Source organism: Carya illinoinensis, chromosome 7 (genome assembly GCF_018687715.1).
Source record: "Carya illinoinensis cultivar Pawnee chromosome 7, C.illinoinensisPawnee_v1, whole genome shotgun sequence".
NCBI lineage: Eukaryota > Viridiplantae > Streptophyta > Magnoliopsida > Fagales > Juglandaceae > Carya > Carya illinoinensis.
Window position 1 is genome coordinate 3383406 of NC_056758.1, and position 15576 is coordinate 3398981.

General features: G+C 34.6%; 1 protein-coding gene across 1 annotated transcript; it reads left to right on the forward strand.

Moving 5' to 3' along the window:
* Positions 1-3579: 3579 nt before the first annotated feature.
* LOC122315998 (topless-related protein 3-like) lies at positions 3580-15253 on the forward strand. Its single transcript, XM_043132395.1, has 25 exons — positions 3580-4204; positions 5045-5224; positions 5509-5622; positions 6400-6558; positions 7089-7263; positions 7388-7523; positions 8286-8401; positions 8519-8654; positions 8764-8873; positions 9782-9851; positions 9923-9996; positions 10076-10171; positions 10247-10339; positions 11315-11442; positions 11641-11875; positions 11962-12129; positions 12226-12312; positions 12778-12930; positions 13018-13128; positions 13226-13405; positions 13488-13616; positions 13772-13867; positions 14202-14384; positions 14465-14640; positions 14798-15253. The coding sequence occupies exons 1-25, from the start codon at positions 4125-4127 to the stop codon at positions 15012-15014; spliced, it is 3402 nt and encodes a 1133-aa protein (XP_042988329.1). The 5' UTR covers positions 3580-4124; the 3' UTR covers positions 15015-15253.
* Positions 15254-15576: the final 323 nt, after the last annotated feature.

A 15576-nucleotide genomic window follows, 5' to 3' on the forward strand; every position in this document is an offset into this window, starting at 1 on the left:
AATATTTTCATTCTAATTTTTCAGAATGAGTAATTATCTCCACAAAAGAGTGGAGGCCGACTGCTAGATTGACCTTCACCAAATGAAACTGCAATGTTAGCCATAAGATCTTAACTCAAAAGATAGTTAATCTTATAATAGAGCTCTTAGCTCTGATAACAATTGTTACTAATCATAGACCGCACCTATGTCACCTAACAATTGTACTTACCAGACTAGCCAGCCACCTTCTCTAACGGTGTACCGTCACCCATGGTCGGAGAGTTTTGTTTCGGTCACACAGTCACAAGCGAGAGTTCCCATAAGTGATATTCCTGTATGAACAGTACATGTTAACTAGCTCTGATACCAATTGTTGCCCAGATGATTAACACAAAAGGGGGGTGAATTGAGTTGTATTAAAAAAAATAACAATTATAAGTCAAATATACAATATAAAATATAAACAAAATACGAAACAGTAATAAATATAAAGAGTAAGGGTAAGAGAGAAGCAACAGTAATAAATATAAAGAGTAAGGATAAGAGAGAAGCAAACTCAGTATGTTAACGAGGTTCTGTCCCACTGCCTACGTCCTCGCCTCAAGCTACCCCTTGAGAATCCTCAAATTCACTATTCAACCTCTTTTTAGGTGGAGATAGAAACCTATTACACCTTTGAACAACACCGCTACAAAGGATCCGTGTAAAACACCCTTTACACTTGCAATCACCTTACACGTGGTGATTCAACTATTCCCTGTGTAGAACACTTTCTACACGCATAAGGGTTATACACTCCCTTGTACTGATACAAGAGCTGATAGTGGGTAGATTATCAGAAAACACTCCTCAATGAGTGAAATAAGAACAATACAGCGCAAACTATATCTCTCAAAATGAACAAGGATTAAGGCTCAATGCTTAGAGAAGAGAGAATGAAAGCTTTAAATGAATGTTGTATGCTCTTGGTGTTGTAAATGTGAAGCTCTCAAATGATTTATTTATAGGTATATGAGACTTCATATTCAAATTAAAAAAGATTCACATGTCAAAGACAATATCATTCATTTTTTCAAAAAATTCAAATAAAAAGCTCTTCTTTTTCAATTGTCAAAGACAACATCATTCATTTTTCAAAAACTTCAAACCTAATCTTTTACTTTTGGCATATGACAAAAGGAACACACTTTTCTTTTCAAACAAATCAAACCTAATCTTTTACTTTTTGCATATAATAAAAAGAACACACTTTACTTTTCAAAAAATTCAAACCTAATCTTTTACTTTTTGCATATGACAAAAAGAGCATACTTTACTTTCCAAATATTTCAAACAAAATTATCTACCTTTTGCATAAGTCAAAAAAAGTATCAATCACTTTTAAAAATATTCAAATAAAACATGCACATGTGAAAGATGACAATCAATCATCTTTAATATTTTCAAAGTTCAACCCTTTAATCAAGGCATGCACATGTAAAAGACGACAATCAATCATCTTTCAAAATTTTCAAATTTAATTTTCAAAAATATTCATGCACATGTGGAAAGTGTATTTTAATGTTTTATGATAAAATATTAATTTTGAACTTTAATCTTAATTTCGAATTTTTAAGAGATTTACAACATTACTCTATAATTTTAATGTGAATTTGTTCCCTTCTTTCTCATGCTTGTTTCCTTGATGTGCTTGACTCTATTGTGTAGACAACTTGAGTTTGAGACTTCTTTATTCTTTGAATTTATTTGTTATCATCAAAATTCATGTATAGATATATAATTACACAAACCTTAAAACCTTGAGTTCAACACTTTTAATGTTAAAACTAGAAAGCACACTAATTTAATTTATATCATTGGAGGTTTTGATAATGAGTTGAATTGAGTTAAAATGAGATGAGATAATATAAGAATTGAAAATTGAATAGAATATTATTGACTATTTTTTTAATATTTTTATTTGTTTAAAATTTAAAAAAGTTAAATTATTTATTATATTTTATTTAAAAGTTTGAAAAAATTATAATGATTAGATTAGATAAGATAAATTGAGATATTTTTAAATTTAAACAATACTTAAAAACAAATATTTTTTTTAAAATATAATTATATAAGTATAAATAACATTTGTTTAGCTATAATTCAGTTAGTACCTTTCCTCGCACTTAACAGGTGGTTAATGATATTTCAAAAATAAAAAATAAAAAAAATAACAATTTAGTTTGAATATAAATTTTTTTTATCTCATCTCATTAATCCAATAATAATATGAGAATCTTGATAAATTATAGTAAATTTTTCAATTATTATCTTTATTTTTAAAAGATTATTTTTTATTTTAAAAATAATTTTTTAGTTTTTGTAGTGTTAAAATTTCTGATTCTATTTGAAAACCTGGGTGGTCAATACATTAGTTGTTGTTAGGCTCCAAATAATTAAAAATAATAATCAAAACTCTATTTTTATTTAATATGACATTTTTATTGAGAAATGTTACGATAAAATATTTTATAAAAATAAACTCATAAAATAACGTAACCTTAATTGATATATTAAATCTATTTTATAATAAAAGTCGTTTAACAATCTATCATACTAAATCATTTTGTTAGTTTGCTTTTTTGAATATCTTAATGGCTAAAGTATTTCTCACTTTTATATATAAAAATTCTATATACAGTCAGTTTTGTGTATTTTTTTATACACTCTATTGATGTTATTAATTGTGTATTAAAAAAATTAATATAGCCAATTACATAAAAAATATGCAGAGAGTACGTAAAAGTGACTATATATAGTATTATCCTTTTAAATATTAGAAAATATATCAAAATATGAATTTTTAAATAAATTTTTTCTGTAATAAATATATTTCTAGGCATATTTTAAAGAAAAATATTATTTATTATTCTCATACCACATATCAATACATAATTGATAATTTTTTATCATTTTATTTAAACATACATATTACACATAATATATCAATATATGCATTTTAATAGAAAGATAAAAAAATAATAAATTACACGTTGATACGTAGTATAAGAGATAATAAATAGAATTTTTCTAACTTAGATTTATCTGTTAACACGAAATTACCAAAGAAATAACCAAATTGGGGAAATAGAGTCCCATACAACAAAATTCGTTGGAGTTCCAGAATTGACGGCTCTCTTTGACAGTATAATTGTTTTCAGATATTTTTAAATTATTTTATTATAATTTATAAATAATTTATTATTATTTATAAATTATTAAATATTTTAAAATTAATTTATTATTATTTATAAATTATTTATTATTATTTCATAATTATTTATAAATTATTTTACTGTTATATGCCGATAGAAAACAATTTTAGCATGGAAATTGCTACTCTTTCGCCGGTGGCTTCCGCGGAAAGTTATTATTGAGATTTATTAATTTATTTTTTTATTATTTATTTAATAATTAAGTAAATATTTTTTAATAATAAGATATATATTTAAAAAAAAAAAAAAAAAAAAAAAAAAAAAAAAAAGCCCCTGGCCCCCTGCTGAAGCTACGAGTGGTGGGAGTTGTACGGTTGTACCACCCATCTTTGCATACAAGCGGTTCCCCGCACAGCCGCCGGGAAAACCAGTGTAGACTTCCGATCTCCTAGATTTGAAATTCGAACCAGGACATGACTGGACGTGTCTACCGAATATTCACTAGATTTCAATCTGTGTCTTTGAATCCGAAACAGCTTCGCATTTGCTTATCACTCACGCGGTGATATTCGGATATGCGTATTAGATATGTAGTTGTACTTATCACTGATAGGTCGGTAGAAAGAGATAGGACCCCTGTCCAAACGCATCGAAGATAGCGAGACCAAGTTCCCTCATCTTCTCTCTGTCTTATCCGCAGCCTTTGAAACCCTAGAAGCATCGGAATTCGTGCAGTGGAATCCTTGGAAGCAGCGGAATTTTCGGGGATTCTGACGCTGTTCGAGCATTTGCGAGTTCGAATAGGGACTCTGGGTGTTTTGATTTGGGTTTGTTTGCGTGTGCGTTTTCTGTGGGGATTTGGAGTTCTCTCTCTGCTCTTTTTGTGGTGGTCTGAGTTTGTAGGGTCTGGAATATTGGGTTTTTTTTTGGGGTTTTGGGTGGCAAAGGATGTCTTCTTTGAGCCGGGAATTGGTGTTTCTTATTCTCCAATTCCTTGAGGAGGAGAAGTTCAAGGAGTCTGTGCACAAGTGAGTCTCTTTCCCCTCTCTCCCGCTATATGTTTATGCAAATATGTGTTTATGTATATGTCTTTTCTGTATTTATGTTTGTGTGTGTTTGGCTATTGAGACAAGGAAAATTTCATTTTCTTTGCATGCATGCATGTATGCATTTTGGGTTTTGTGTGGTAACGGAGGAAATTGTGAATCTGAAGCTTGTATGTGTGACTGTCTTTCTTGTATTATATAACTAAGCTGAATTGTTGTATTGGCTTGGTTAAGGATAAGCTTTTTTGGCTTCTGTCCAGTTATGGGAGATATAGAGTATTGAATTTGATGTTGTACTAACTTTTTTCGAATTTCAAAATCAGGCTTTGGTTTTGGGCTGAAATGAGGAGAGGAAAGGGAAAAAGAAGGGAAATACTTGAAAATTTTCTGTTAGGTTGTTCTGTTTTCCTAAAAATGATAATTTTGGTAAAACTGGCAATAATACTGCATTAAGTGTCACGTAGCCTCGGGCATTTTGTCTTATTCAGTTCCGACAAATGTATACTAAGACTAGGTTCCCCTCTCTTGTTTCCTGTTTACTGGCTGGTAAAAACTTTGGGAAAGAAAGCCAAAGACGTAAATATGAATACGAAGAATAAATGAAAGAAAAATATTCACTTAAGCCATTTAAATTTTTTAGATGGGCTGGGTGAAGGGTTTGTTAACTTTGGATTTAGATAAAATGATGTATCTTAGAGTAAGTGCTTTTTTTCCTTCACTTGTTCTTTCAGTTCTTTTTAAAAAAATAAAAAATATTAAGTAACATCTTATTACCTGATAATTATGTGAGGTTGCTTGACAAGAAAATGCTGGCTTTTGTAGGCTTGAGAAAGAATCAGGGTTTTTCTTCAACATGAAGTACTTTGAGGAGAAAGTTCAGGCTGGAGAGTGGGAAGAAGTAGAGAAGTATTTATCAGGATTTACCAAAGTTGATGATAATAGATACTCCATGAAGATATTCTTTGAAATCAGGAAGCAGAAGTATCTTGAAGCTCTTGATCGGTATATTTAATCAAGTTCTGCTATGGCTACTTTATTCAATATTACAAAGGGTACAAGCTGATGTCTCATTGACATGTGTCAGTGCCACATCAATTGATATATGGTTCTCAATTTTTGTTTTCAAAATGGACAGACGTGTCGCTGCCACTTCAGTTTGTATGCCCACATAGTAGCGAATGTAGAAGTCCTTTCCTAGTTAATCTACATTTATCGAGATAGTCTTCTATTTATTTTGATGGAAGGTATAATTTAATTTTCTATTTATGTGTTACATCACATTATAGGCAAGACAAGGCAAAAGCTGTTGAAATATTGGTGAATGATTTGAAAGTGTTCTCGACATTCAATGAAGAACTGTACAAAGAAATCACCCAGCTTCTAACTCTTGGCAATTTTAGGTAATTTCTCACACCTTTATGGTAAGAAAAATTGATTCACTGTGTAATATTGGTCAACTAGTTACTTTTATGATTTGTATAATCAATGGAAAAGAGTAATTAAAGAAAGTAATATGGGTTGAAAATTCTTGGGTATGGCATATTATTAATATTACTATTATTTATTATTTATTATTGTTGTTATGTTTTGACTTTCTGAACTTGAAAAAATGAAAGCTTTTCTTCATTGAGCTGGCTCAATTGGGGTGAATATTCTCTTTCATAAAAACCGAGGCTACATACGAGACAAAATTCAAGTTTCATTTTTTAACTTTTCCCACACTTCTTTGAAAACCTAATGAAGCACCAACTTTTTGTTCCATGTAATTTCACAAAAAGCATTAGGTGTAAAATGGCATAATTATAAATTGCAGTGGACAGCAGTTATAACAAGTGATGATCCAGAGAGCCTGAAAAATGACAGGCATGTAGGATGGTGTCAGGACAATGATCCAGGTTGTTGAACCAGACTGACAAGCTATCCTTTTGTATTGGATATTTGTGGACGTTGGTGAATAATAATCTGAGTTAAATACCCAATTTTATTAGGTCATGGCTAAGTCTCACCGTGAATATTTCTTTCCCCAAGAAAGAAAAAACAATCAAAGACCTGGAGTTCTAAGGAAGATTCCTGATTTCACAAATTATGATTTATGGTACTGTCGGTCATAAAACATACTCAAGAGCTTCATATATCTGTTAATGCGAATTTTTTTTTTCTTATTTTTAAATTACCAGGGAAAATGAGCAGCTGTCCAAGTATGGTGATACCAAAACAGCCCGTAGCATAATGTTCATTGAGCTAAAAAAACTGATAGAAGCAAATCCCCTGTTTCGTGATAAGCTGGTTTTCCCCACTCTGAAGTCATCAAGACTGCGTACTCTTATAAATCAAAGGTATGGCAGAGCGATTTGACGTTTACAATGTATTTTCTTTAGTTTGCCATTATACTACAATCTTGTGTTTTCTAAATTGTTTATATGTATCAATTATCTCAAGAAGCTGCCTACTTATTTCCTGCTCTTTTCTAAGTTCCCTTTTCTTAGTAGGGATGGTTGTTTTAGTCTGCCACCTTTTAACTTTACTACAGCCTGAGTTTACTTATTTGTTCCCATTTATGAGGCAATAGTGAATTTCTGTAGCTGTTGCTGTCGTTATTTTGAGTTTTGTACTAATTATATATATTTTTTTCAAAGAAAATTATTTTCTTAAACAAGTGGAGCGTTATTCATGTTTTCTCTCTCTCAATATGCAATAAATAAGAATAGCGAGGATATATTTTTTTTGATAGGTAAGAATAGCGAGGATATGGAGGATGATCATTGCTTTTTCTTTGAGTTATCATATATGTGGCTCTAGTGATTCTGATTGTTGTGCCTATAAATAGTTATTTGACGTCTGAAACATGAATAATTTGTCTATGTAGTTTGAACTGGCAGCACCAGCTATGCAAGAACCCGAGGCCAAACCCAGACATTAAAACTTTATTCACGGACCATTCTTGTTCACCTCCAAATGGTCCACTTGCACCAACAACAGTCAATCTCCCAGTTGCAGCAGTTGCAAAGCCTGCTTCTTATACCTCTCTTGGACCTCATGGTGTATGATATTATGCATCTAAGAAGAATTGATATATATCCTTTTTTAACTTTTGTAAAGCATAGTAAAAATAAAAAATTTCCTTTGTTGACTAATTGATGTTCCTTTGTCCTTGTATGTGTATAGCCATTTCCACCCACCGCTGCAGCTGCTGCTGCAAATGCTAATGCTTTAGCAGGTTGGATGGCCAATGCCTCTGCTTCTTCATCTGTCCAAGCTGCTGTTGTTACTGCATCATCCATACCTGTTCCACAGAATCAAGGTTAGACCTTTCATGAGTCGAAACGGGCATTCAAGTCGTTCATTTTGCTTTGAAAGAGAAATTCGTGTTTTGAAGTTGGAGAGAATGCAACTTCTACCAAGTTGGCCAACAACCTTTTTCTGGTGATGTGGGCTTGCCCTTATGTTTGTCAAAATCGAGTTTAAATTGATCCTATTTCTAGGGCGCCAGGTTTTATGAAAAAGTGCTTTTCTTATTTTGTTTGGAAAAGAAAAAATGTGAGAGGGGGAGCGGTGGGAGTATGGATGAAGAGGTTCTATATATTTATATATATATGTTTTTTGATAAGCAATTAGATTTCATTAGTAGGCTTAAAAGGCAAAGACCAAGTACACAGGAAGTATACAAATGCTCAAAACCCTGTTACAAGTCAGGAACTATAAAAAGAAACAAGAAAATCATGAATGCTAGTTCCATTAAAGACAATGGCTGAAGCCCACAGAAATGAGGTATTAAAGAAAAAACATCTAAGTTCGTCCACAGGAAGTACACCCATCTAGAGGGAAGAGGTGCAGAATATCACTGTCAGTAGTTTATAATTTCTGGTTGAAAACAAACTTCTATCATAACTCTATACGAATCTGGAGGCACTTAGAGGATTTTTGGTATATGTTTTGCTGTGCTTTGGGTGGTGAGGGTTGTTCACTTCACTATGCAACCTACAGGATCAAACCTACTTGAATTTTGAATAATGAGTTCCAGTTTATTCCTTCTATTATCTAACTATCTGCTTTATTCAAACAGTTCCAATCTTGAAACGTCCACGAACACCTCCAGCAAACTCAGGTATGGTGGATTATCAGAGTACCGATCATGAACAACTAATGAAAAGACTGCGGCCTGCTCAATCTGTTGAAGAGGTACCGTCAATTATTCCCTCATGTTTTGGAATATTTCATCTTGCCTCTTGTTTCTCTGCGACTAAACTGTATTTACTGTTAAATCTTGGTATTGCTTTCTTGTGCTACAATTTTCAGGTCACATATCCAACCCAGCGACAACAAGCTCCTTGGTCACTGGATGACCTGCCCGGAACAGTAGCTATGACCATTCATCAAGGATCCATTGTCACAAGCATGGATTTTCATCCTTCTCATCAAACATTGCTTCTTGGTATCATTTCATCTTGGTCTATATTGCAGTTACTTAATAGCTAAGTTTATATCAAATAGATTAGATTTATTTCTTCCTATTGCCTGACCTGTAGTGTCTCGTTGAACAGTTGGTTCTAATAATGGGGACATTACTCTCTGGGAAATTGTGTCCCGTGAGAGGTTGGTTTCAAAGCCATTTAAGATATGGGATATGACAGCCTGTTCGTTGGCATTTCAGGTTTATACTTGTATTAATTCATATTTCTCGGTCTTATCCTTTGTAAAGTTATTATTATAATTTATAAATTGAGAAATTTATTGTAACAACCTAGGGAAAGCACCAGCCACATATATGCTATAATCCAGAAAGACTAATTTGAAATGGATCTCAAATTAGTTATAAAGCCAAATTTCACCTAGAAAGCTGCCAATATGGGACTTAGCTCCCATGACTACCTCTATTAGTTATATAATCTATGTTGGGTTGGAGGAAACGTCTATTAATGGTGTTGGATTGGTGTTGCATGTGTAAGAAGAATGGGGAATTAGTAGATCACTTACTTCTACATTGTGAGGTGGCCAAGACCATTTGGGATGATTTTTTTCTTTTTTTCTTGTTTTTCGGAAATGGGACACTTTCGTGGGTCACGCCTCGAAGGCTGGTGGACTTTCTAGTGAGCTGGATATTCCTTCAAGGCAATCTTCAAGTGGCAGCAATCTGGAAGAGGGCCCTATATGTATTTGATGGTGCATTTGGAGGGAGAGAAATGATAGAGCTTCAAGGATTGCGAGAGGACATTGGATCAAAGTTTTCTTTTTTAAAAACTTGTTCTTATGGGCTGGGTTCATTGATTTTAATGGGCTAAATGACCATACTTCTCCACTTTCGGTTGTAAACTCTAGTTAGGTACCTCTCATGTATACCTCCTGTGCTTGGGCTTTGCTGTCTCTTCTTATGAATAGAACTACTTGATTACCTATAAAAAAATTTATGTTGGTATTCATATTCCCGAGGTGGGGCTGGATTATATTTCACCAAATTATCTTGAAATTTAACTTATTGATTTGTTGGAATACAAGTCCAATGATGCTTGAGTTTGTGAAGCTACATTTCTGTTGGAGTCTTACAATTGATTGTTTATACAGGCTTCTGTCGCCAAAGATACACCAATATCTGTCAGCCGAGTTACATGGAGTCCAGATGGAAGTTTTGTGGGTATGTGCAAAATGCTTGTACAAACAAATTTTAAGTTGCTAGCATGTATCTTATTAGTATTACTGCTGCAGGAGTTGCATTTACGAAGCATTTGATTCACTTGTATGCATATCCTGGACCAAACGATCTGCGCCACAATGTAGAGGTGAACTCATATTGCTCCTGATTGTTTTTGAGGGCAAAATTTGTCACTGTAGTTTGACTCGTGTTCCTCGTCATTGCAGATTGATGCCCATGTCGGCGGTGTGAATGACTTGGCTTTTGCTCATCCAAATAAACAACTATGTGTTGTGTCCTGTGGGGATGATAAGCTGATAAAGGTGAGGAATATTCTCATGATCTGTTGGGATTTTTGAAAAAACCTTCATTTTCTCTAAATGGAAGAAGTTGAACAGGTGTGGGATTTGACGGGACGAAAAATGTTCAACTTTGAAGGTCACGAGGCACCAGTATATTCTGTCTGTCCTCATCACAAGGAGAATATTCAGGTATGTTAGATAAGGGGTAAAATTTGTTGCCTACTTGCCTGCCAACACTCCTGGAGCGCAGTCATATTGCTATTCAAGTAATGAAAGCTTTCAAGCCCATTCAGTGTTTTCTTACCAAAATACTTGTACTTTTGAAGATAAGGGTTTTAAACTCACACAATCGAGGCTTTGGAAGTATTCCTAAGGTTTATTTAACTTATTTGCATTTGAACTTACTTGATCTATAATGGCAACAATAGAACCTGATTATTTGGACTGCCTTCACCTGTTTATTGACATCATCTAGCCCATAGTTGGTGCTGCTAAATTAATTGGTATATTTATAATATGAGATAAGATGCAACTATCAAAATATGATTTATATGTACCCTATATTGGATAATGTTAGGGATATTTACGAAAATTCCACCACGATGATGGCTCTCTTTGCAGCCAACACCTTCATGACATAACTGCCTCCACTGCTACCAATCTACCATACAGCTGAATCACCCCACCATCACACAAGTATTCCCACATTGCTGTCATCTCTGGAACCCTATAACTACAGTCAACTTGAGCAGTTGCTGAAGTCAGCACAATTGTTAAAACTCATTTGGAAAGAGGCGTCTAGGGTTTCCATTTTGTTCTTATAGTTTAAGCTAGCCGCCTAAACATTCTCTTGTTATGTTGTTTACATCATTGGCACTGTTTGCACCACGATGACCTAGGATGAAGCCAAGATTTTTTTTTTTTGGGGGGGGAGGGGACAAATTTTTTGGGGCTAGAGTAAGTTGTTGAATTTTTGTTGTGTTGCACAATTAGCAAATTTCTCTCAACTATTAAAAAAACTAAATAAAGAAAAAGATAAAAATACAAAATAAATTTGAGCCCCAGGAAAAATGACATTTTACATAATTCATAGGTAGGGTTGATTAACTTTTCTCTAGTGAAAAAATACTCTAGTGGCATTAAGGGTTGCATGTATGAATGCAGTTTATATTCTCAACCGCGGTTGATGGGAAAATAAAGGCCTGGCTGTATGACAATGTGGGTTCGAGAGTTGATTATGATGCTCCTGGACACGGGTGTACTAGAATGCTTTACAGTGCGGATGGAAGTAGGTAAGATTGGCCAAAGTTATGATTTAAACTAAATACTTGGGAGATCGTAACTCCTTCACTCTATTCCATTGTAGACATGTCTCTCATATCTTAATGAAATGTATCTTGTCCAGAATCATAATTACCAGTTATTCCTATTTATTCTAAAATTGTTTGGTTTCTGATTCTATTTTTCCCGCTGGTTCATCTCTTGTTCAGGTTGTTCTCTTGTGGGACAAGTAAAGATGGGGATTCTTATTTAGTTGAATGGAACGAAAGTGAAGGAGCAATAAAGAGGACTTATACTGGGTTTAGAAAGAAATCAGCAGGTGTTGTACAGTTTGACACAACAAAGAATCACTATTTGGCTGCTGGTGAAGATAGCCAGATAAAGTTTTGGGATATGGACAATACCACTCTTCTCACCAGCATTGATGCGGAGGGTGGGCTGTCGGTCAGTATACATGGGTGATTTTTTGGCTCTTCTCTAATAAATGCTTTATAAACTATACCATTACATCTTCATGTCAATTGTTTCAGAGTGTTCCTCGCCTGAGATTCAACAAGGATGGGAATCTTCTTGCTGTTACTACAGCAGACAATGGACTCAAGATACTTGCAAATGCTGTTGGTCTCAGAACTTTTAGAGCAATTGAAGTCCAATCGTTCGAAGCATTGAGATCACCCATTGAATCTGCTGCAGCTAAGGTTGAAACAAATCTTTTAGTTTAGTTGGATTGTTTCCTAAAGAATGTTTACTTTGCAAAATCTATTGGGATCTCAATTTTTGTGGCTATTCCTTAGGTTTCTGGCTCTTCAGCCATCACAAATGTCAATCCAGTCAATTGTAAAGTGGAAAGGAGCTCCCCTGTCAGGCCTTCTCCAATTATTGTATGCAACATGAACTTTACAACTTGAGTTATGAAAGTTGTCTAGAAGTATATATGTTGTTGGTTGCAGCTGCAATATTTATATACATCGGCTTATTTTCAACTTATCATACTAGCAATCCTCTGATTTACCTAGTTCTGAGTTCTAGTATGAATATGCCAATAATGAAAAAAAGCAGTCAACACGTTTTCCTCAATGCGGTTTTGGCTGTGGTGCCCTTGCTTGTTATGAGCCTGCCTTTTAAACTTTGCTTTCATGTGAGGGGAACATGTTCCTGCACACGAAACATACTTGGTGACAGGTTAAGAATCTGGTGCTGAGCTGTTTAAGATTTTGTTTCTGCTCGTGATATTGCTTTGGCTTCTTGGGAACAGTTCTTTCCACTACTATTCCTTCTTTTATGAGGAATTGCAATTTGGCAAATATTTTCTGTCAGAGTTGATTTGGTTTTAACTGTCTTTTAAGAACGGCGTTGATCCCACGGGTAGAAGCATGGAAAAGACAAGAACTGTGGAAGATGTAACTGATAGAACTAAACCCTGGCAGTTGTCTGAAATTATGGATGCTGTCCAGTGTCGATTAGTTACCATGCCTGATAGCACAGATTCTTCCAGCAAGGTGTGTTAAAAATTGTGTAATTATGTAATTAGTGTATTATAAAGTTTATCTACTTGATGGTGCTTCAAGTGTTATGTTTATATTTAGGTTGTACGACTTTTATATACAAATTCTGGTGTTGGGGTTTTGGCACTTGGAGCAAATGGTGTTCAGAAGCTGTGGAAGTGGACACGCAATGAACAAAATCCAAGTGGAAAGGTGCAAGTTCACTTTTACTTTGTTTTCCTTTATGTTTCATGATGTTTGCATGATATTGTTAAGGAGGGAGAGATTGCTAAAGTCTCTGTGTTTAAAGGCCACTGCCAGTGTCGTTCCAAATCACTGGCAACCAAACAGTGGTCTTCTCATGACTAATGATGTCTTAGGTGTCAACCTTGAAGAAGCAGTTCCGTGTATAGCTCTATCAAAGAATGACTCGTACGTAATGTCAGCCTGTGGTGGAAAGGTTTCATTATTTAACATGATGACATTCAAGGTATGTCTGTATATTCATCCTTTGTGAACTCTGTCAGAATTGGGATTCTTAAAGGTTGGTAATGAATTGCTGTTGTTTTTAGGTAATGACTACATTTATGCCACCACCCCCTGCTTCTACCTTTTTAGCATTCCATCCCCAGGATAATAACATCATAGCTATTGGAATGGAGGACTCAACTATCCACATATATAATGTTAGAGTGGATGAGGTAATTGGGCTTTGCCTATCTAGTTGATTCAATAAAATTGTATACCTATGAAAAAAAGAGTGGATGAGGCAATTCCTAAAATTGCTCAACCCTCCACAAGGTGGGGGATTTGTATTGTGCTCTCTTAATATAAACTATATTTTTGTTGGTTTTAGGTTAAATCAAAATTGAAGGGTCACCAGAAGCGGATTACTGGTTTGGCTTTTTCGACAAATCTTAATATCCTGGTTTCTTCGGGTGCAGATGCTCAAGTAAATGTCGTGCATTTATTTTCCCTATTTAACATCATATTGGAAAAATATATGGATCTGGTGTAGCTTAGAAAAGAATACGGATAAATTGGTGTAAGCCATCTATTGCATGACAGTTTGTATTGAAGGGGTTATCTTTATTTTCAGCTGTCATCATCAAAAGCCTACTGTGTTGCTTTATATTAAATCTGTTCCCAGTTTAGAGGACATTGTACAAGGCAACTGGCGTGCATTGTATCAAACTATAAAACCTAAAACTGATGGACATTTTAGTAGGTTGTCCTATGCTTTTTAGTAGATGCTGGTTTCAAAAGATTGTAACTATTTTGGGCAGCTTTGTGTGTGGAGCATTGACACATGGGAAAAGAGGAAGTCAGTTGCAGTCCAAATACCATCTGGAAAGGCACCTGCTGGTGACACTCGAGTACAGTTCCACTCTGATCAAATCCGTTTGCTGGTAGTCCATGAGACACAATTAGCTATATATGATACCTCCAAGATGGACCACATCCGGCAGGTAAGAAGTTTAGTCAAATGTTTGTGAATGATATCTGATGATAAACTTGGTAAAAAATCTTATGCATTCTTCCGTTGCAGTGGGTCCCACAAGAGGTGCTTTCAGCACCCATTTCTTCTGCAGCATACTCATGCAATAGTCAACTGGTTTTTGCCACCTTTTGTGACGGTAATATTGGGGTGTTTGATGCTGATAGCCTGAGACTAAGGTGTCGTATTGCCCCATCAGTGTATTTGTCACAGGCAGCTTTAAGCGGGTAAGTTATGGTGTCGGATATCTGTCGCATGCATATATATTTGTAAACTTAAACATGATGGAAAAGGTGAAATGTATTTAGGGGTTAGTCTCACTAATTTCCAAGTTATCATTATCGATGTACGTGTCTTTTTAATTTTTGTTGCATTAATTTGTAGAAGCCAGCCTGTATATCCCCTTGTTGTTGCTGTGCATCCTCTGGATTCCAACCAATTTGCCATTGGATTGACTGATGGGTCTGTAAAGGTGATAGAGCCGATTGAATCGGAGGGAAAGTGGGGATCGAATCCACCTATTGATAATGGAATACTGAATGGCAGGACTGGATCATCATCGACCACAAGCAACCACACACCTGATCAAACACAAAGATGAGATTTCATGTATTTTACAAGTAAAGTTAGTCACATCTGTATCTTTACCAGCGTAGATATTTTAGGTTTTTACTCTCCCATTTGTTCCTTTCCAAAGGGAAGCTTAGGCATAAAAGTGTTCATGATTAGAAATCTGTTCTTGTATACGTAATTTGTTGTAGGTAAAACTCATAAAACGGACTGGATGTTGTAATCTCTTGTTCCTTGAATGAAACGGGTGTATGCAATTTTTTTTTTTTTCCCTCCTTTTGATAAATGAATCTAGTGATTTTAATCGCTTCAGAGTTGATTGGGTGATAACTGAACCGACCGATTGGTTTTTTTTTTTTTTTTTTTTTTCCCTTAAATATGCAAAACCTACCAAACCAGCCGAATGTGAGGAGGGATACCGGTCGGACTAGTTCAGACCGGTTCATCAATCTATTGTAGGTTTCGGCCGTTTTTTGGATCTATTTGTTATACACTATTTCTTGTATACTTTGGGTCTTTCTGACATTGCTTTAAACATTTAATTTACTTTAAACTATTTCTATATTTAAGTTTCATTTTTATTTTAATATCAT